Source organism: Osmerus eperlanus, chromosome 23 (genome assembly GCF_963692335.1).
Source record: "Osmerus eperlanus chromosome 23, fOsmEpe2.1, whole genome shotgun sequence".
NCBI lineage: Eukaryota > Metazoa > Chordata > Actinopteri > Osmeriformes > Osmeridae > Osmerus > Osmerus eperlanus.
Window position 1 is genome coordinate 2,462,767 of NC_085040.1, and position 21,682 is coordinate 2,484,448.

Genomic DNA, 21,682 nt, shown 5'->3' on the forward strand with positions numbered 1-21,682 from the left:
CCATGGACATGGAAATAGGTTTGACTTTGGCAAAGTGGATGTATCTAAGGGAAGCACTCCCTGCCTCTAGCATTAGCAAGCAACATACATAGAATATGAGACAGGGAGCAAATAGAGTAATAATCCCCCCTGGTGGATAGTACATACAGGCACGTGTGTTCATTTGGGGATGTACATGTACACATAGTAGGTGTGTTTTGCACTTCACAGCCACCGTAATAACGTACTTAGATTGTCCACTTTAGGTGCCCGTAGTTACAATTTCAACATGGCAGCGATCAGAAGTGGGGTGACTCCAGTTTGCCTAACGAGATGTTTGTTTCAACGGACGAGTTTCTCTAAACGAGTTAAGCATACATTTCCAGAAGGATGGAATCAGGTTAGTTTTGATCATGACTCGGTGCTGTCCGATTAACGTGTTTTCTGGTTCCATTGGCAATAAACAGAGGGGTTTTCACTGACGCGTAGGCTACCATGGTGTGCATGCTTTGACTTTGACACAGCTAGTGTGTGTCCTATTACTCACTGAAGCCAGCAACAAGCTACGTAATTTAGCTAAAGCAATTATTCTGACACCTGTTGACATGATTGACGTTTAAAAATGTGTCTAATAAGTAGTAGTATACGTTATGCTAGTTTTCTCGATAGCTAGCTAAAATGGTAGAACTTCCTGTAGATCTGAGCTGTTGCAGCTAGCATGCTAACTTAGCAGGATGTTTTAGCCTGGAGTCAGAATACTATGTGTTTTGCGTGGTGGCCACGAATGCCTTATGTCTGTGGTTTATTAAAGTGAAATATTTCACTGACCAGCCGTATTCTCTTCATTCTGTAGAGGTTTATACAGAGCTCCCACCTTCACATAGACTGCAGGAGTCCTGCCACCAGAGCCGTCCTTGGCCGGCGACACCATGGGAGGTTCTTATTGGTCAGCGCTGTGTCAGTCAGGCACAACAGCTCACAGGTGAAAATGCGATTTTTGTTACCTTGCATTTCTGTGAGCATTTCTGTTTCATCCTTGCATACCATTTCTGGGATGTTTAGACCAAAATATAGATCAAGATCTCCTGTCGACTTTTACAGACCCCAATTGCACCGGTTCCCCCGTCAATTCCAGTTGTGGAAGCATCCATTCCCGTTTCCAGCCCTGTCATCGCAGACCCCACCCCTGTAATCACACAACCGATCTCTGAGTCGCTGGTGGAGGCTGCTCCGACAGCCCTGGACGTGCTCCACGGGCCTGGAGCCGAAGTCAGCCTGGCGGAGCTGGGTCTGGGGTGCTCCACTCCTGTGGGTCTGGTCCAGAACATGCTGGAGTTCTTCCACGTGGATTTGGGGGTTCCCTGGTGGGGCGCCATCGTTATAGGTAAACACTGATTGTTGCTATACAAAATCCCTACCAAAACTGAGCTTGGTTCAGATGGTTGATACTTTATCCTACTCATGTGACCTTGTATGACCTTTTCAAGGCTTTCTGCTGAGCACTGCTGTCGGGAATCATAATGCACTGCTAGTTGTTGTTTTTGACCTTCTTTATCTTACCCCAGGCACAGTGCTAGCTCGAATGTTGGTGTTCCCAGTGATTGTGAAAGGCCAGAGGGAGGCGGCGAAGCTCAACAACGTGATGCCAGAGATGACCAAACTCACCAGTAAGATGAACGAAGCCAAACAGAGCGGAAACAAGTTTGACTGTGAGTCCTCCCTCTTCCTCCTCCTCTCATCATCTCAAACTTTCTGCCCTTTGCTTTCCGTCTATTACCTGAAAGGTACTAACTTGTCTATTCGTGCCTTACGGGAATGCAGTGTCATGCATCATCTTTCCCTCTGTCTAGTTGCCAAGGCCTACGCTGACCTCACCATGTTCCAGAAGAAGCATGACGTCAACCCTCTCCGTGGCTTCCTGGTCCCTCTCGCACAGGTCAGTGTCGAGTGCGTCTCCTCTCTCACAAGACACAGCGTCGCACAAGTCATGTTTGTACGACAGGCTGCAGCACAACACTGTCCATGCCTACCAACTCTTATTCCAGTCAGTACGTATTGAAGAACGCTTGGTCCTCTTTATAACAATGAATATAATCTCTCCCTTCCTCCCTCCCAGACACCAGTCTTCATCTCCTTCTTCATCGCTCTGCGCAAGATGTCGTACCACCCGGTGCCCAGCATGCAGACAGGAGGGCTGTTCTGGTTCACTGACCTGACTGCAGCTGACCCCTACTTCATCCTCCCTTTAGCCGTCACAGGCACCATGTTCTTCATACTGGAGGTGAGGGGGCATGGAGGCCGAGGACGCTTACTGGAGCAATTTAATGCTTTGTGTAGAATGTCAGGTATTGATTAGGATCTGTCAAATTGTTTAAATCTTCCACTCAAATGACCCGTTCTTCCACCTGTTTCAGTTGGGGGCAGAGTCTGGTATAGACAACCCCAACATGCGAGCCATGAAGACTGTGTTCAGGATCATGCCCTTCATTATCCTGCCGCTCACCATCAACTTCCCCACGGTCAGCCTCTCTCTCCCCTTCCTCTCTCTCCCCTTCCTCTCTCTCCCCTTCCTCTCTCTCCCCTTCCCCTCTCTCCCCTTCCCCTCTCTCCCCTTCCTCTCTCTCCCCTTCCTCTCTCTCCCCTTCCTCTCTCTCCCCTTCCTCGCTCTCCCCTTCCTCGCTCTCCCCTTCCTCGCTCTCCCCTTCCTCGCTCTCCCCTTCCTCGCTCTCCCCTTCCTCGCTCTCCCCTTCCTCGCTCTCTTTTACTCCTCAATTTCGTCGTCACATTAGTCTGTAGAGTAATTGCGCCCTCTGCTGTGAGACAGTGGTATCTTATATTCTGCTTCCTGTCTCTCCCCCCAGGCGGTGTTCACCTACTGGCTGACCTCCAACTGCTTCTCCCTGGGCCAGGTGGCTCTGCTCAAACACCCTCTCGTCAGGCAGAAGCTGCGGATCCCAGAGAAGATCATCCACCCCCCATCCTCCATGCCCCCCCAAGACGGCCTCTTTGACGGCATCAAGAAAGGTGGGTGTGGTCAGAGTGCGAATTATACAATGACAATCGAGGGGGTCAAAAACAATAAAAATATAACAATCGGGGGTGTCAAATTCTTCTCCAGGGCGTAAAGTAATATTTACGATTACAGGTAAGAACGATATATAAATGTATCGACCCCCCCGACCTGTTGTTTTTACCTCTTTTGGGGGGGGGTCTTAATTAGGGGGGCCCAAGCCCCCCTGTAATTCGCACCCTGGGTTGTTGTCAGGACTCATTAAACAGAAGGCACTCATCCCGTTGTACCTTATGTATTCACTGTCTCCGACACAGACACGTTCATTCTCCTCTGACTCTCTTTTTTTACAAGTCGCTGTCATCCCTCTCTTTCTCCCAGGCTGGAAGAACGCTCAGCTGGTCCACCAGCTGGAGGAGAGAGAGAGGAGGATCAAGAACCATCTGCAACTGGCCGCCAAAGGTCAGTCGCACCCTGGGCCTTCTCATCGTTCTGCCTCTTTCCTATTTTTAAATAAATATGTTTCTCTCTCTCTCCTCCTTAACTCTTGTTACTTCATGCAGTTATATGTTGTTCATTGTGTTTCCTCCTCCTCTTTCCTGTCTATCCAGGTCCTTTAAGGCAGACATTCAACCATAACCCCCTCCAGCAGGTGGCGCCACCCAGACCAGCAGCAGCACAGGCCAAGACTGCTGCCCAGCCAACCAGTGGCAAGAAGAGGCCATGGGAAGAGACTATTGGATAAAGGAGAATGAGTGAAAGCTTGGGAGGCCCAATGAAACGTGTGTGTATATATTTATTGATGGATAAGTCTGTGAAATGGTTGGTTGGAAGAACAGAGTGGGGTCTTCAGTGTATTATTCCAATTAAAGAGCTGTAGATGTCTACCCCTACAGATGTCTGTAGCTTCATACCGTGGTGTGTTAATTGGGGGGGGGGGGGGTCAGATGGCTGAGCGGTTAGGGAATCGGACTATCAATCAGAAGGTTTCTGGTTTGTTTCCTGGCCGTGCAAAATGATGTTGTGTCCTTGGGGAAGGCACTTCACCCTACTTGCCTAGGTATGTCCCTGTACTCACTGTAAGTCGCTCTGGATAAGAGCGTCTGCTAAATGACAATGTAAATGAAAAGATCAATTCTCAGTATCCATGAGTGATTTATTATAAATACATTTATAAAGTCTTTACTTTGCCATTTGTGAGGTCAATTAATATCCACCTCAGGTTTGAGGATGTAGGAGGGAAAAAAAAAAGCCCTTCACTAAGATCTTTGGCAGAAATACTAATATTACAGGACAAACAAATACCCTTAACATGAGAGGTATGTGCCATGAGTGTCTTATGCTTCTGGTCTTTCACGACAGGAGATACTAAAGACATTTTCTCTGGTCATCAGTGCTTACAGTTTCAAAGATGTTCTCCTTTCCTCAGAAAAGAGAATTTATCCTACGTAATTACTTGCCCTTCAAAAATACTTGAGAATTACTCTTTAACTTCACAAATTTCAATTACGAACTGAACAATTAATCGAGAGATCTACCTCATTGTTCGGTTAAAACTACAAATATATCTCAAAGACAGGAATGCTTAATTTATTCTTGTGGAATGTAAAGAATATTCTGTGATGTCTGCTTTTGTGACATCTTGGCCATGGCAGGACTCCATTGTCTATTCAGTACATGATCATGTACGTGATTGATTAGCCAGGGCTTGGTCCAGCGAAGGATTTCTCTTGCTGACATGAGCACCCTGTTCTTGGCCACTCAGTGGAAGAATCTGGCCACCTGGGTGTGGTTGAGCCTCTGATTTTGTGCGTCTTCAGTCAGTGAGATGTTAGTTTGAGGGTCGCTAATCTGCCTTGTCATCGGTGTCCATCTCAGTCAGAACAGAGTAACACACCTTCTGAATCAGAAGACCGAAAGAGGCTGAGGGAGATAAAGATTGGGGGAAAATAGAAAAATCACTTGAAAGACTCAAAAATACATCTACCATATAGTTTAGAGAATAACACAAACCTTTTCACTAAACTTTGCACGATGTGAAACAGCGTTACTAGTAATGTTATATTCACATCAGAATTGAATGTGAATGGAATTCTCACCAATATTCTTGCGAATCCACATGGGCCTTTTGTTTGCGGGAGTGTAGACACACAGGAAGTAGACGGGCACCCCTGATAGGGCGATGCCGATGCCAATCAGGGAGTTGACAGTGTCACTGTAGAGCGGGACCACCACCAGGAAGACGGTGAGGAGACAGAAGACGATAGGGAAGAACAGACTGAGCTGAGGGAGAGAGAGAGGAGAATCATCTTAGGAACGTTAACATTGCTATATTATATTTTCACAAGGTAAGTTCACTGTTTTGGTGGAGATTAGACATTGGGCTGACATTCAAATGATCTTATATATATATATATATGATATTGTTTTGTTTTTTGTTTTTACCTTGAGTGGTCTCACTCTGTCAGGCTGTTTCCAGCGCAGGTAAAGTTGGCCCAGAATGGACAAGCCCACAAAGAACCAGTAGCTGAAGCTGTAGTAGTTAATGAGTCTGAAAATGTCCTCCACACACAGGTAGACCAGGGCCATGGCACCCTGCACAGCAGCAACACACAGGCAATCAGTGAACAGGCCTACAGTAGTGTTAAGGACAGCACCACATTCAGTTTGTTTACCCTCAGAGGGAACAGAACTCTTTAGGCAGACAGAATTATGAGCTAGACGGACGTTGAAGCAAGTAATGGGTTAGAAGGATGGAACGCTAAAGCAGACAGAATTCTGAGACAGACTGAATTGTGACGAGCTAGACAGACAATGAGAGGAATGGAATACTGAGGCAGACAGAGCCTTGAGGCAGATGGGATTCTAAGGCAAACAATAGGAATACAAATCTGACAATTCGGAACCAGACAGAATTCTATAGAGGTGTTTGCATACTGCCCCAACATACACCAACATCCCAACATTCATCAGAATGGCAGTTGTATTTGGAATGTTTGCAGAATAAGGTGAGTGCAGAGGTAAGTGCACACTAACCCAACAATGAACAGCTGTGTAAGCACATAGCTAACTGGTATAACTACCTAACCAGCCACAGAAAACAGCATGTGTTCAGAAACCAGGCAACATTGCACAGCTGTAGCCAGATAGCTAGATAGTCATCCAGACATTTGATAGTATTGGTTGGTGTACATTGGGCCAGTGAGCACCTTAAGAGAGATGAGAGAGTGGTTTGGAAAGGACCACCAAGGCAATCAAACAAGGCTCGTAAGAGTGAGAACACAGAAAAAGAAGATGGCTGACTGACGTTGAAGAGCAGGGCAGGGATGGGTGTGTAGCGGGTGATGTGGATCATGCACAGGTAGTCGGGCAGGTGACCCTCTCTGGAGCCCACGAAGAACAGCCTGGAGGAACACACACACGTGTCACACGCCACGGGAACACACACTTAATGGAGTAGCCACACACACACATCTCTACTCTGTCGTCTGGTATCTACAGAAAAGCATGGCGAGGTGGTAAACAGGTGTAATGAAATGACGATGCTGATGACCAAAACACAGGAACAGGTGTGTTTAGGAACAGGTGTGTTCAGAAACAGGTGTGTTTAGGAACAGGTGTGTTCAGGAACAGGTGTGTTTAGGAACAGGTGTGTTTAGGAACAGGTGTGTTCAGGAACAGGTGTGTTCAGGAACAGGTGTGTTCAGGAACAGGTGTGTTCAGGAACAGGTGTGTTCAGGAACAGGTGTGTTCAGGAACAGGTGTGTTCAGGAACAGGTGTGTTCAGGAACAGGTGTGTTCAGGAACAGGTGTGTTCAGGAACAGGTGTGTTCAGGAACAGGTGTGTTTAGGAACAGGTGTGTTCAGGTTCCCTCTCACCTGGAGGCGGCCAGGATGGAGGCGTTGAGTCCTCCGAAGCAGGAGAGAGCCACAGCCAGCGGGATCGTCCAGTTCATCACTCCGAACACCTGGTCGGCAAATGTCTGTGGAGGGTAAAACAAAAAATGTAATGTAAATGTATTTTCAAGCCTAGTAGCACCAATATGTATGCCAACTCATCAAGGTAAATTACAGTACCATAGTTAACTGCAAGTCATGGTTAGAAACCAGGAAGTGAACCAAGTAAACAAACTATATAGGAAGTATTGATATTATATAAGGTGACTCACCACAGCCACGGCATCGCTGTCTAAAATGGCTTGGATGGGCAAGATAGCGTAGTAAGCCACGTTGGTCAGGATGTATATCACAGTTACTATGGGCATGGAGATTGCAATGGCCATGGGCAGGTTCCTGCAGTTCACACAAACAAACATCAGAGGGAGTTAGAGACGGTTTTCATTTAGAGAAGTCTGGGGAAGAGGGGGTAGGGGAAGGTAAGGGGCTGAAGGCAATGAGCTGGCTCAGATTCAGGGTTAGTTCATTATGACTGAGCGGGTCACCAGTTAACCCCCCTGGGCAAGGGTGGGGAAGGAGGGAGGGGTGGAGGTGGGGAGGAGTAGAGGAGTGGAGGTGGGGAACAGTGAGGGATGTTTGTCACATAATCTGCCTGAGAACCCTGGGAGTAGCTTGTGATCCAATCACATGTCCGTCTTGGTCCATTTGATCAGCGTCTGGCTGTGTGAATCAGAGCAAAGGCTCAGATAAATACCAGGAGGAGCCTTAGCCCCCCTCCCTCCCTCCCTCCCACCCTCCCCTCTACCTGATACAAACCTGTCCTAAAACAACACTACTTTCAGTCTGTCTTTATGCCCTGTAACATCTGGGCCTTATCTTTTTTCAAACCCTAAACTTAACCACAATAAAGACAGTTTGCTCCCACCCCACCCCACCCACCCACCCTCCCCCTCACCCCCCTATCCCCCTCGACTCCCTCAACCCCCCTATCCCCCCCATCCCCTTCACTTCCCTCCCCCCTCACCCCCCCCCAATCCCCCTCACCTCCCCCCCTATCCCCCTCACCTCTCTGGGTTCTTGATCTCCTCTGTGACGAAGTTGAGGGTGTCCCAGCCAGAGTATGAGAACAACGCAGAGTACAGAGCCAGAGCGATGTCCCCAGGGTCTGTGGACGAGCCCTCAAACAGACCCTCGAAGTTCTTGGTATGACCTGAGAGAGTCAAGCCATGCAGATCGCAGTCATTCTCATATCCAATTAAATAAATCTGTGCTTGTGCGTCAGGGAAAAAGAGGTGTGTGCGTGAGAGTTTAAAAAGTGCATATGTGTGTATGAGGGCTTAACGGTGCGTCGGTACCTTGTCCTATCTTGACCAGGCCTGTGATGATGACAGCGATGAGGGCTATGACTTTGGCGTAGGTGAAGAAGTCTTGGACTCTGGTCCCCCACTTCACATAGGCACAATTCACAAAGGTCAGCAAACCTGCGAGGTGGGTACAAAGAGTGTAACACAAGGTCACATGGACGCCCACACTGGAAGACACATTCATGCACTGCTAGACATACAAATATCCCTGCGTGTGTGTTTGTGTGTCCAAGCCTGCCAAGCTTGAGGAAATGGGGCTGCTGACTCCAGCAGACCTGCCTGTTTTTCAGATCAAATAAGCTGAGAGCAGCACATCAGAGAGAGACATGACGACACACACACACAGAGACATGACCATACACACACACAGACAAGGCCACACACACACTCAGAGACACGATCATACCCGCACTTGGACACAGAGTTGGAAGTCTGGGGTAAGGCGCAGCGCAGTGAGAGAGAACACAGAACCATGTTCTCAAGGTTTTGCATGGTCAGGCTTGTGAGTACTTGACACTCTAACTTCTACTACAGAGATAATCATACGCCACATACTTTATTGACCTACTGACTGACTGACTGACTGGCTCACTGATCTGCCCAATGCTACATAGATATTACAAGTTACTTGGAAAAACATGTTTTTCAGCTTCCTCCCTATCCTTATCTCTCCCTGGGCCTTTATCATTGTTTGTTCCTTCCAAGATCATAAAACTGAAGCATGGATTAGCTGTGGTCTGAATCTTCACAATCATCCTATGCCCGAGGCTCTCATGCAGTTTGATACAGCCTAAACTGTCATCTTATCATCTGCATTTAGATACTGTTTAGAGGAGATGTGCCATAGAAAAAACATTTCTGTTACTTGAAGGGGCGAACAGGAAGTGATTCAATTTCCAAAATTTCTTTCACATCTACAAAATGCCTTATCGATTTCTTTCTGTTATAAAACGGTGTGGGGAAAGTGTTTTGTCTTGAAAGCAGCGTTGGCCTGTGGTCAAGACCCAAGTTCAATCTCACTTCTTACACATCAGTGACACATCAGCCTCCCCCAGCCCACAAAAACAACCCCCACCTCCTCCCCTGTATGACAGGAACGATCATAACACCATCAATAACGGTCTCATCTCCACAGGCTGTCAAACATAACATATGGTCCTCACCAGACAGACAACAGTGACCTGTGGACTGGAAGGAGGAGAGGGGGGGCGGGGGAGGGCCAGAGCCCAGATGTACCAAGGCGTGGCATGTTGACAGTGGAAGGCTAGAAGGGTGGGAGGTTTGAGATCGGTTTCTGGAGGTCCAGTGGACGTAGATGTGGTCCAGATGTGATGTGAGACTGGTGCCTGTGTGTGTGTGTGTGTGTGTGTGTGTGTGTGTGTGTGTGTGTGTGTGAGTGGCGGCACCATGCTGAGCCAGTCATTTGCCATTAGCCCACAGGTCAGAGTCTCTTTCTCTCACTGCTGCAATAGCTTCACAGCTATCAGCACACTCACAGCCTTCAAAGCTTAACTTATCTGTTGCCTGCCTGATAGTTTATTACTACAGCAGTCAGTGAGGTTTGGGAACTTGAATGTGAAGCCTCATCTCAGTAAGACCGGGTTCTGTTTGTCAGAGTTTCTGTCAAGTGTCTGTTCCAGCGTTCTGTCTCAACATTCTGTCTCAGAGTTCTGTCTGTCTCAGAGTTCTATCTGTTCCAGAGTTCTGTCTGTCCCAGAGTTCTGTCTGTCTCAGTGTTCTGCCTGTCCTAAAGTTCTATTCTTTGTCTGTTCCAATCTCCAAATTCTATTAATTAGTCCACTGTTCTGAGAGTTCCATCCATTTATTATACTAAACTGTGTGGTGATAGACGAGATAAGCTCTCAATGCAGATCCCTCCCTGACTCACTCTTAGTCTAGATATTATCTCCTTATCCTTGGCATGGACACTGATGACGTCTAACTTTTTGGGTTAGTTGAGTAAAATGATCTTTTCCCTTATTCCGTGTCTTTTACACAGGAAGCATGTGAGGCCTGTCATGGCTCTGCCCCTCTGTTCCTCTTTCACCCTGGTGTGTTCACACTTCTCCTGCTACGACGCTCTCCAGGTCGTCTAGTGAGGTCACGTTAGTTCTGTTCTCCCTTTTTTCACAAAGACAGACACATTCTCCCATTTACCACAGTCCAGAACTCCCCCATCAACCTTTCTCTCTATCCCACGCCCACACACACACACACACACACACACACACACTCCACTTACAGATACAGGCTGCAGCCAGCAGACGGTTGGCTGCATACGGAGCTATGCAGGTAGGGAAGATGGGCTGCACCATGTAGTTTGAGAACGTGATGGCTATAACCGCCTGGCTGGTTGGTTCTATGATGAGCAGCGACGTCCACAGCCGGATGAAGGCCATGAAGCCCCCGAAGGCCTCCAGGATGTAGGCGTAGCTGGCCCCAGACTTGGTGATGGTTGTGCCCAACTCGGCGTAGCACAGGGCCCCGAACACGGAGAAGATGCCCCCGATGGTCCACACTACCAGCGATAGCCCGTAGGAGGCGCTGTAGATCAGCACTCCTTTGGGGGAGACGAAGATCCCTGAGCCGATCATGTTGCCCACGATGAGGCAGACGCCGTTCAGGAGCGAGATCTCCTTCTTCAGCTTCATGGATTCGTTGGAGCCTGCCGATTTGAGAGAAGTGCCGCCATTGCTCTCCTCGCAGAGCGAGTCTTGTCTGGGGGCGGGGCTGTAGGTAGCCATTGTTTTGGATTGGAGGTGGCTCAGAGGGGAAGTGGCGATGGGATCAGTGATTGGGCGGCAGAGAAGTCAGTCAGTGAGAGGGGAGGTATATTGCTTGAGGTGAAAATGAAAGTTTTTTCCCTCAACTATGGTCCCACAGGTGACATCTGTGGAAGACATAAAACGAATTAGACAGTGTGTGGACGTTGCCATGGGCAACCATTGATCACAGATATGGGTACACATTTATAAAACGTTTGTGAGAACAACACCAAAGCCGCCTCAGGGCGCCGCCATGTTCACCCAGGCAAACGTGGCCACACATGCACACGCCCACACACCCGCAGCTTGGTATTGGTTTTTACAGATGGCAATTTAAGAGCCATTACAGTTCAGAGTAAATGGGCTTTTAAGGTTGAGTGTATTGACAGAGAGGCAGACCAAAAAAAGAAAAACAGTGACAAATGTGACTGAAAACATTGCAGTGTTCATTACCAGTTTCAACTTCCACCACGATAGTTAGTCTAAACAACTAACTGACACAAAAGTGTACACACAGATAGTCTTTAAGACGTGTCAGCATGATGATCCAGTCACATGTTTTCCAAAGTTCATCACCCTCAGCATGAAAGTCTAATGACTAGAGTCTAATGAGGAGAGACGCACGTGGCCGGGCTGATTAGGAAGACTGGGCTTATAAGCTACATTCTCAGACACACATACGCCTCATGCCTATAACATACATTCTCCGTGAGACACACACATGCATCGTGTCAAAACATGTCAGACACACGCACACACACACATCATGCCTCCAAACACATGATCTGAAACAGACAGACTCACACACCTCTACGTTAGTGAATGGCAAAGACGTTCTCCTACCACAGCAGCTCGGTCTTGGGTTCGACAGACCAGGAAGGGGACAGAGAAGTCCACTCACGCAGACCACAGTGAGTGGTGGAAGGGGGGGGGGAAAGAGACGGAGAAGTTCAGAGTGCTCACCCCGCGATTTGCAAGTTCAAAAGGAAGACTGATTTCACAATATTGGACTGTAGATAGCCCTGGCATGTGACTACAAGGAGAGCTGGAGACACAGAGAGAGGGAGGCTCCTCAAGGACCAGAGTGCAAGGTCCACAAGGCACAGATAAACTCTCCAAGAGGCTTCAGTATGTCTACTCAAGGTTATACACATGACAGACAGTTTGTCAGTCTCTTTCTCTCTCTTACTGTTGCAACTTAGTGGCAGGCAGCCTCTGAAATCAGCCTTAGGTGCTGCACAGACAACTAATGCGAGTCTCTCACTGGTTAATCTTCACAGTAGAACTGATAAACGAGCGTATTGATGAACATGCCCAGCGAGCCAGGAATGCCATAAGAGGTTAATAAATAATTTAATGATTTTTAGAGGAATAAGTGTTAAACTGATCATAGGGCTTACCAGATAACACCCTTTGACCACTGTAGAGGCAACATCTGGTCGCTCCAATAGTCTGCATTTATTGGCTACATCGTGGTTATTACCTTCTCCAGATGCGCGTGCAGGTGAACTTGATACCTAGCGAGGAGTCTTATTTTGGTTTTCCTGCTCGCTCTCGATTCAGTGTCCAGAGATCTATAAAACCTTCATCTCAAGTGCGGACATCCATTCAAACTTCATAGATTTTCAAACGACTTCCACGACACCTTCTGTCTGTCCTTGCGCACGCTTTTCTCTCCACTTGCCCTTCCCTATATCAGTCACGCGTCCACCGATCGCAGGCCCGGCTTTAACCGATGACAGTCTGTCTGGTCTGAAGGTGCTCCATTTGATCAGCTGATGAACTTCTGCTTTCTGACGCGGCTACCAAGGAGACAAGAGAGGAGGTGAGGAAGTGGGAGTGGTTTACATCGATGACTTGCTACGACGCTTTTGAGCAGCTGTAATTAATTGGGTTTCTGTTGAACTGATTAATCCATATGATCAATGTTAAATGGGGTTACGTAGAAAGTCTTCGGTGATTAACACGGTGACAAAAATACAAGTTGGCTACATGACTAGACAAGCTTATAGGTAATATGTGCCAATGACTGTAAAAAATAACTGCAGCAACTACAATTCGTTTTGATTTTATTTAAAAACGCTAGTTTCCGTTTACTTTTTGGTGTTTGCATACAAATATTATGATTTAAAGTTTTAATAAAATGTTAATTCCCAATACAAGACTGAACTAGTTGTCTTTGCAAAAGAAGTATGTGCATCATACCCAGCGAAAAAGTACAAATTAAGCATTATATCGAAATGCTAGGAGGTAGTCACAATGTCAGTCAAGTTTGATGCGTCTATCTTAGAAACAGTATAGGGCCTACAGCCCCCTCTGCTGGGGAAAAAAGTAACCGTTCATTCAGTGGAATAATTTAGCGTTCGATTACTTCGAATGGAATCTGGTGTTTTCTTTTGCTTATTGTCCTTAAAAAGTCAACTTCGACTTGCTGGAGACAAAAGTAAAACATCAATTAAGATAATCAGTCGTGGAATGTTAGTTTGTTACTTTGATCTAGACAGTTAACACTTATCTATGATGATTTTTCGACAGCGACTGATTAAAGTAGTACAGTCGATCAACATGAGCATAATGTGAATTGTAATCAATAGCAAAGCCACCTGTTGATTATCTGCAGGGGTCGGGCTAACCTGATCAAGACGGCTGTCCCCGCCCACATCTAAGACTACGCCTTTTCACAAGTCGTCCATCTCAAACTGAAAAGCAAACATTGGGAACGTCCCTTCACCCTAATTCCTATCCCTTTTTGATTGAGACATGTCTATCACTGAAACGCATGTGGACAAACTTCTCACACATGGGGGTTCCATTCAGCCCTTTGTCTCTCTCTCTCCCCCAGTCCCCCTTCTCTTGCCCCCCAGATTCCTCTCCTTGGTTACCGGTTACCATGGTTTCTGGAGCCTCAGTAGTGTGGGGGATTACCAGCCATTTTGGGGACAGCTGGCCAGGTTGGTCCACGCTGCCCCCTGTGCTGCTTCCAGTCACATAGGGGGGATGAGGGGTGTCATTGTGCACGGATTAGAGCTTCCTGTGTGTCAGCCCCATTACACATGGAGGGGGAGAACACAGAGAGAGGGGGAAATAAAAGGGAAAATGAAAGAGTGAGTATGAAAGAGAGTATGACACACAGAAGGATAGGGGGGGGGGGGAGGGAGGGGGGCTCTACAGCTGCACTTTCAATCACACTGCGGCACTCACACAGGCACTGATTATCCCTTGTACACACACACACACACACCTCACAGAACCCGAGGAACTGAAACATATGAAAAGAAAATGAGGGCAGAAAAGGCAGAATAAGTAGACTGCTATCGAAGCAGTAGACAAAAGAACTCAGTCACACACAGGGCATCGAGACAAACAAGCAGACAGGCCGACAGGGAACACTCAGACACGAAACACTGTCATGCTCACGGAATACTTAAACAGAGGGGAACCGAATGAGACATAAGCTATTCTGGGACTAATTGTGGACACATAAAAGACAACCTCGATAAAAAAGGGGTTCTTTTTCACCATCACCATCATTTTATTTTCTCTTTTTAACATCCTATGTGGAAGCACATTTTTTAAACTACAGTACAAAAACAATGGCGGTACACCATTTCAAAATGAAACATACAAAACTATACTGAGCTAAGTAGCAGGGATACAGTGAAGACAAGTTCTGCAGGGGCAGAAAACTTTAACTCTCAAGTGCTTTGAGAGAAGAGAAAAGGGGGGGGGAGAGACTGGAACACAAAGGAGGAAGAGAAGGGGTGAGGTAAATATATCAGACACTGACAAATCATCCTGGTCACACACACACACACACAAACACTTACAATGTCTGTTCTGTCCCTTATTTTTACAGATAAACCGATTACAATCACTGAAGTTGGAAGTCTGATTGGGCATTAGATAAGGTGATTACAGAGTTAGACCAGGACAGGTCGAGGATTTACAAAGTCAACATACCTGGCAGTGTAACACAATCATCATCATCATCATTAGCATCATCATCACAATCGTTGTGTTTGTATCAATGGACGTATGGACAGCAGTAGACACAGTGCAACTCCATTGAAATTTCAGAACAGCAGCATGACAGTTTAAAAAAAGAGGAAAAAAAAAAGTTTTAAAAGATGGAACCAAGGTTCATATTTACAATGTGGCCACTGCTAAACTGGCCTATTTTGGTGTTAAGTTTGTGTAAAATACTTTTTTACCTAAACCTGGTTCTTTTCATTTTACAGTAGCTCATGTTTGAAGTAGTTTGTGCTCTGTTCGGCCCTTGGAAATTCAGTACCATAAAACACACACGGGTGTTCTTTTGCCTCAAGGGAAATTCTGTGACATGCGTCGATAAGGCCTCACTGTGTTCTTTGAAATAGTAACATTATTTCATAACTGACTTGACTGAGTCACTACCTCAAAACAATCTAACATGCCACACTACTGGACAGACTATCCCTACTGGACTATAATATAAAAAAATAAACATAGAATCAGTGATTCTAAAATGGATCAATTTGAGCTGAAAATACATTTCCTTGTCAGGGCTTTTCTAACCAAGCAGACTTCTTTCACATTTCCTTTTACTCAGTAATGTCCTCAGGTTTCTTTCCTTCACCATCAACAGTGGGAGTTTCCTCCGGAGAGGAACTTTTCTCAGGAGTTTTTACCAGTGGCTGAACATCAATCTTCTCTCCCGGGGTCCCATTGGCTGAATTTGAACTTCGATCCTCCACAGTCTCGTTTTCATTGGCCGGAATGACCAGTGGAGCCTTAGAAGAGGCGTTAGCCACAGCTCCAGGATGGGTTTTCATGTGTCCCTGTTGAACAGAAAAAAACAACGCTTTAGGTAAAGTGAGGTATATTATATACATATATATATATATTATATAAAAGGTGTTTTGATTCCAATCTACAACAGTAGTGTATGTTCATACCTTGAGTCCACTGCGGCTGGCGTATGCCTTTCCACACTGGGAACACCTGTAGGGTTTGTCTGGGCGGGGGGCCTGGGGAGATGGTGCTGGTGGTGCTGGAGCAGTCTGCTGCACAGCCTCCTGGTCCGCCTTCTCTTGGGAACCATCGCAAACCTCCGAGGGGGTCTCCTCCTTCGCCTCAGTACCCAGGACGGATGAGCTGTCCCTGGGCAAGGCGCTCTCCTTCTCCCCCTCCGTGGTGACTGCCGGCTCCTCTTCCGGAGTGGGCTCCTGTGTGAGTTCGTCTGTGGCTGGCTCAGAGGCTGCTGCTGCTGGAAGGGGGAGCTCAGGTGACTGGTTTCGGGCTGGGGAGCTCGGGGTCGATTCAGGGGCGGGGCTACCTCGATGAGAGCTAACTTTGTTCTCTGCGGATGGTGAGGCGTTACTGAGGCTCTCTCTCAACCCACCGTCCAGTCCAGGCTTGGAGATACACAGGGAGAGGGGCTGGTCCTCAGCCTCTCCATTGTCCGCTGGGGCAGAGATGGAGACTGCAGGAGTGGCAGCGAGGTCTGCGTGGGTGGGAATGGAGCCGTTAGTTAGCCCATCGTCGGTCTGGGGAATTTCTCTCTGACCGAGGGCCTCTTGTGGATTATGGGTCAGAGGTGGACTAATACTGGGAGTGGAGAGGTCAGATTCCACCTTCGGGCGACTCAGATCAGCTGCCAGGGATTGCTGCTTGGGAGCCACCCCCAAATCCAAACCACCGACTGGAGGGTTCTGGACGATGGACCCGCTGTTGCTGCCCATGGTCAAGGCCAGAGGGAGAAGCTGTTGGGGCTTGGATGGGGAGACGGAGGGGTGATTCATCTTCCGGTGGTTCGCGTCGTCCTCCAGAGGCATATCCGTGTCGTCCTCCGGAGGTATCTGTCCCCCCAGGTGCAAGCGGATGTGGTGCTGGAGCACCAGGGCGTTGGTGAACTTGCGGGGGCACAGCGGGCAGGAGTTCTGGGCGCGGGCATTCGGAGGGCGGGCACGGTGGGTGGCCAGATGGGCCCTCAGGCTTCCCTTGGTGGAGAAGGAGCGGCCGCACAGCTTGCAGGGGAAGGGGCGCTCCCCCAGGTGGGTGGCCTGGTGGAGGCGCAGGGCCCTGGGGCAACTGAGCACACGTAGGCAAACCCCGCACTGGTTAGGGACCAGGGAGGGGTTGTTGGATCCGAGGAGGTTGTGGTTGGCCAGATCCATTGCCCCCGCAGTGGTGTTGGGGCTCAGGCCCAAGGCTGCCATCATCTCTCTACGGTAGGCATTGGAACTGATGGTCAGGTCTTGGCCGTTCATGTCCGCGACGGCCGAGTTGTCGTCCTGGAAACGCGGAGAGGAGGTAGTGCCTGCCTGGGGCTGCTTCTCCAGCTTCTGCACCAACCGCTGTAGCTTGGAGGTGTCGGAGGTTTGGGTGGAGGAGGTGGGGGAGGATGTCGACGAAGAGGTGGGTGCTTTAGGGTACGGAGGGAAGGGGAAGGGGAGCTGAGAGTGGGGGGAGGCGAGGTGGGAGGCGGAGGGGTGTGTCGGCGGGCGGAGGAGGGCGAGGTGGTGGGCGGACGCTCCGCCTGGGAAGAGGATCTTGGGGAGGTGGGCCAGCTGGGAGTAAGGCGAGCTGGGGTGCAGTCCAGAATGAGGAGGGGTATTCTCGTCGAACCTCTGCTGCTTGGCTCCCTTGAACAGGCTCCCCATGGCGGACGACGAAGTGCCGGCCGAAGACGAAGACAAGATGCTTCCGGAGCCGCTGCCGGAGGCGCTGGCTGCGGCCGCGGCGGCGGATGCCCGGTTGAGCTGCAGCAAGGAGTGAGCCGTGGAGAGCAGCGCCATGTCCACGCTGGGGGGCAGGGGGAGGGAGGAGGACGAGGGGCGAGAAGACCCTCCGGACAGGAAACCTAGAGCCATGCTGTCTGCCAGCCCCACTCCTCCTTTCACGCCTGTGAACGCCTCCTCGTCCTCCGCCCGGCGCTTCCTGCGCCTCTGGCTGGTGGAGGTGGCGGGGCTGGGGGAGGGGGTGGGCGTGGGCAGGATCTGGTCAGACAGGGCCGGGGGCAGCAGGGAGAGAGAGAGCTCTGGGTTCTGCTCGCGGTGCCTCAGGAAGTGGGCCTTCAGGTTCCCCCGGGTGGTGAAGCGGCTCAGGCAGACGGGACACTGGTATGGCCTCTCGCCCGTGTGGGACCGCAGGTGGATCTGGAGGGATGAGTCGCTGCTCAAGACCTTCCCGCAAAACCGGCAGGCGTGGGGCGGACGCCCTAATGAGGAGGAGCTCGCCGAGGACCCGATGGAGGAGCTGGGGTTGAAGAGGTCCTGCGAGAGGCTGGAGGTAGGGAGGGGTGGGGTGGGAAAGCCGACCCCGTTGCTGTGGCCGAAGGGGGATGTATTGGAAGACTTCTCGTGGAGGTAGCGTGGGGGGAGACCCAGAGAGAGAGAGAGAGGGTGGAGGGAGGCGGCTGATGAACTAAGGGTGGAGGAGGAGGAGGACGAGGTAGAAGAGTGTGGGGCCCGGTTCCCATTACTTTGAGAGAGGCTGGGTTTTGACAACGCTGGCTGGGGGAAGAGGGAGGGGAGCCCAGAAAGGAGAGATGAATCTGAGGTAGGCCGTGGGGCAGGGGAGGGCTGCGTTGGGGAAGGAGATCCAGATCTGTGGTGGCCGTTGGCAGCCGCTTGAGGTCCATCCTGGGAGTAAACAGCCCCTCCGAGGCGGAGGACGTGCCTGCAGATCTCCTCGGTCATCTGCATCTGGTGGATCTGCCTCTGCTGCAGCACCCTGAGCTCCTCCAGCAACACTGCCAGGGTGGGAGGAACCTGCAACTGACCCGGGCCGAGGGGGCTGGAGGCCGTCTGCTGCCCGGGACTGGTCACCTCCTGGTGGGTCATAGTACCGAGAGAGGACACCGAGGAGGAGGAGGAGGTGGTGGTGGCAGACCTGCCCATCTGAGGGGAGGTCATGGTGGGGTGCGAGAGGCTCTGGTGGGTGAGGGTGTGTGGTCCAGACGTCTGACCGAGGAGGAGTGGAGGGGAGTGTGTCTGGGAGGACAGGGACGGGTGTGGGAAGTCTGGGGAGAGCGAGGAGTGGGTATTCGGGAGGGAGGTAGTGAAGGGGGTGATGTTGCTGGGCCAGTGGGGGGGGGGAGAATTCTCGCTGGGGAGGGATGGCACGTGGAGCCCCCCGGGGGACGGGCGAGGGGCCAGGGGGGGCTGGCAGTCCTGGAGGGAGGTGGGAGAGGACGAGGATGAGGAGGAGTTCAGTTCTGAACCCAGAGAGGTGGACGGTGATTTCACAACCAGTTGGTCATCTGTAGACGGAGGGAAAGACAGTCATAAGGAGATGCTCGCCACTACATGCTTGGAACAGCAACTGAACGATGAATCTGTGAAGACTCGGGTCTGCAAAGTCTCCACGTTCCACACATGCAAACAAGCCAAGCAGGGTACAAACAAAAACAAGCATGGCAGGCCTCAACAGTTTACTTAACAAGAAATGCATATACGGCACACATTACACTTCAATGAAGTAACTGAGGCTACGTTTTTAAAGCGTATCAGTTTTTCAACGCGACAAAGGCAACACAGTCTCTACAGCTTCTTTCTATTGTATTGTCTTACTCTGTGCTCTCTAAAGGACAACTCTTAAGCGTCTTTATCCCACAAAAGCTGGCAGACCACCTTGCTGCTATGACAACACCTTTCAAAAGACAATGCACATCACCAAGACAACCCATAACCCCTCTTAACCCACCCCTCACTCCAGCAGTTACGTCTTTCATCTCCTCATTCACCCTTCCCCCTTACGTCACAACAGGGGTCAAGGGTCGGGCCATGCTAAGGTTTCTGAGCACTGTCCAGGCAGCTCTGATTGGTCAGTTCATGTGACCCCTCGAGCTCTGGGGTCAAATTCTTTCAAAATCTTGAGCACAGAGTGAGAAAAAGTAAGGGGGAAAGAGGGGGGAGGGGTAAAACAATGGAGAGACACACTAAGTATTCCCTGCTGGAGGGCTGTATAGTGATGGAATTAATGACTGTACTTCTCACTACTTCTAAGGCCTGAGTAGCTTCTCATTGAAACAGAGCCAGATTCAGGCTCCTAGAATGAAATTCTAGTTTGGGAACGAATTACGCGAATAACTAGTTTAGTCGAAATGCCGGTCTGAGGTATGTTCCTGGTGCCAAACATTAAATGGAAGGTGCATACCACCCCCCCCCCCTCTCTCTCTCAGATTTGTTTTACCTTCTACACCCCAACTGAGAGGGAGTATACAGTCAATAGAACTGCAGGGTGAGAAGGGGGGGGGGAAGCATTGAGAGAAGGGTAGAAAAAGAGAGGGAAGAACAAGGAAATGTGAAGGAAAGCAGTATGGAGAGAAGGGAGAGGAGAATAGAAGGGTAGAGATTAATCTTTACCAAAACAGCCTTTACCCTTCCCCCCATGTAGCCATCCACATTTTTGGGGTGAATAGGAAACTTCTCTATACCAAGACCTCCAGCAGAGTGGCCTGCCTCAATAGTGTCCCACTAACATCACAGGAAAATGGCCACAGACGCATTGAATGTAAATATTTAGTTTGCTTGGTCTGTCCTGTAGAACCTGCAGTAGAATCTTAAGTGACTGCAGACAAACTTAGCATTGACATCGACTAGGGGCCTATACTGAAGATAATGGTGAAAAATCTTCTACGTGCACATCAAAATGTCATGCATTTGAATAAAAACTAATTCATGGGTGGGAAACGCTGCAAATAGTACACCATTAACTTATGAATGAACCAGCTAAATCAACCAGTGCTTTCATTGCAGAGGAACCACAGAGCAATGACAAAAGAAAGGACCTATTGATACTGACCGCGAGAGCTGTACGTTTATGTGGCGACCTGTTGCTTGGATTCTGCTTAGTGGGAGTAATTTCCCGTTAATAGTAACACATGCACTAGAATAATAATGAACTTTTCTCACCGTGCGATAGCAGCAGCGTGCCCCCCGGATCCGCGTTAACGAGTTGCTGAGGTCTTTTCTGTTTCCGGCGTGACATGATTCACGAGGGGCCAGAGAGAGAGGGGGGCATCAGTCGATTAAACCACACCGGGCACTTTTCGCACTTGCACGCGTTCCAAACAATCCCCAAACCAAACAATTCCTCTAGAACTCCTGATTTCAGTTAAGTGGAGTTTCAGGTAGCATTTGAACTGGCAGTAGGCTATCAAAAGTTGATTCCTTGGATTGAGAAAAACGGTTTAAAAGTGGAAATCCGTGTGACTGCGCCGTGTCATTTGATGCCGCAGTGAGTGCGTGTGTGGCTGTTTTTCTAAAGTCTTCTCTCTCCCAAAACTTGCCCAAATTGCGCCCCTCCTCTCCTGCTGTTCCCCTGCATGCATACACTCACACATCACTCACACATCACACACACATTACACACACACACACATACACTGCAGTCACACACAACCTCTCCTTGTTCTTCAATGAGATTTGCATTTCAATAGCGTGGAACACACAGACTCCTGGTTCCCTCTTTCTTCCGTATTTTCTCTATACATGCACCGCACAGCAGTTAAACTTTCAATCAAAAAATGACAACGTGATGTCAAAAAACACATGGATTCAACCAAAAATAATATATGCCCCTCTTGTTGGACTTTTAAAAGGATGTTTGAACTTATTTTCGAGAGACATATTTAGGAAGTCTCATAAATTAAACGCATGTTTTCTAGCTCCACTATTAGAAAC

General features: G+C 49.1%; 3 protein-coding genes across 5 annotated transcripts; 1 reads left to right on the forward strand and 2 right to left on the reverse strand.

Annotated features, from left to right (window-relative positions):
* The first annotated feature begins 221 nt into the window (after window positions 1-221).
* Window positions 222-4,444, forward strand: oxa1l (OXA1L mitochondrial inner membrane protein). Its single transcript, XM_062449219.1, has 10 exons — window positions 222-379; window positions 833-961; window positions 1,081-1,363; window positions 1,545-1,688; window positions 1,830-1,915; window positions 2,096-2,260; window positions 2,394-2,498; window positions 2,841-3,003; window positions 3,371-3,451; window positions 3,601-4,444. The coding sequence occupies exons 1-10, from the start codon at window positions 269-271 to the stop codon at window positions 3,732-3,734; spliced, it is 1,401 nt and encodes a 466-aa protein (XP_062305203.1). The 5' UTR covers window positions 222-268; the 3' UTR covers window positions 3,735-4,444.
* A 59-nt stretch (window positions 4,445-4,503) lies between these two features.
* slc7a7 (solute carrier family 7 member 7) lies at window positions 4,504-12,795 on the reverse strand. 3 transcript variants are annotated; one of them, XM_062449216.1, is made up of 10 exons: window positions 12,499-12,795; window positions 10,493-11,140; window positions 8,242-8,367; window positions 7,952-8,096; window positions 7,159-7,282; window positions 6,869-6,972; window positions 6,297-6,393; window positions 5,435-5,584; window positions 5,089-5,272; window positions 4,504-4,912 (listed from the first exon to the last, which is right to left on the reverse strand). In XM_062449216.1, the coding sequence occupies exons 2-10, from the start codon at window positions 10,992-10,994 to the stop codon at window positions 4,836-4,838; spliced, it is 1,509 nt and encodes a 502-aa protein (XP_062305200.1). In that variant the 5' UTR covers window positions 10,995-11,140; window positions 12,499-12,795; the 3' UTR covers window positions 4,504-4,835. The 3 variants fall into 3 exon arrangements, with proteins under 3 accessions (XP_062305200.1, XP_062305201.1, XP_062305202.1); XM_062449217.1 differs by having other exon boundaries at window positions 12,416-12,795; XM_062449218.1 differs by lacking the exon at window positions 12,499-12,795 and adding an exon at window positions 11,824-11,843.
* Window positions 12,796-14,532: 1,737 nt separating this feature from the next.
* Window positions 14,533-21,662, reverse strand: si:ch211-212k18.5 (sal-like protein 4). The gene is made up of 3 exons (XM_062449220.1): window positions 20,912-21,662; window positions 15,950-19,257; window positions 14,533-15,832 (listed from the first exon to the last, which is right to left on the reverse strand). The coding sequence occupies exons 1-3, from the start codon at window positions 20,985-20,987 to the stop codon at window positions 15,596-15,598; spliced, it is 3,621 nt and encodes a 1,206-aa protein (XP_062305204.1). The 5' UTR covers window positions 20,988-21,662; the 3' UTR covers window positions 14,533-15,595.
* Between the last annotated feature and the right edge of the window lie 20 nt (window positions 21,663-21,682).

Excerpts from the sequence above, each read along its gene's own strand:
- oxa1l (XM_062449219.1), top strand. The coding sequence starts at position 269 with ATGGCAGCGATCAGAAGTGGGGTGACTCCAGTTTGCCTAACGAGATGT. Across the intron at positions 380-832 it reads TTCCAGAAGGATGGAATCAG|AGGTTTATACAGAGCTCCCA; the intron begins GTTAGTTTTGAT and ends TTCATTCTGTAG. Across the intron at positions 962-1,080 it reads TCAGGCACAACAGCTCACAG|ACCCCAATTGCACCGGTTCC; the intron begins GTGAAAATGCGA and ends CGACTTTTACAG.
- slc7a7 (XM_062449216.1), bottom strand. The coding sequence starts at position 10,994 with ATGGCTACCTACAGCCCCGCCCCCAGACAAGACTCGCTCTGCGAGGAG. Across the intron at positions 8,368-10,492 it reads GCTGGCTGCAGCCTGTATCT|GTTTGCTGACCTTTGTGAAT; the intron begins GTAAGTGGAGTG and ends CCCACCTCGCAG. Across the intron at positions 5,273-5,434 it reads ACAGAGTGAGACCACTCAAG|CTCAGTCTGTTCTTCCCTAT; the intron begins GTAAAAACAAAA and ends TCTCTCCCTCAG.
- si:ch211-212k18.5 (XM_062449220.1), bottom strand. The coding sequence starts at position 20,987 with ATGTCACGCCGGAAACAGAAAAGACCTCAGCAACTCGTTAACGCGGAT. Across the intron at positions 19,258-20,911 it reads CACGCTGCTGCTATCGCACG|ATGACCAACTGGTTGTGAAA; the intron begins GTGAGAAAAGTT and ends CTCCGTCTACAG. Across the intron at positions 15,833-15,949 it reads CCAGCCGCAGTGGACTCAAG|GGACACATGAAAACCCATCC; the intron begins GTATGAACATAC and ends TCTGTTCAACAG.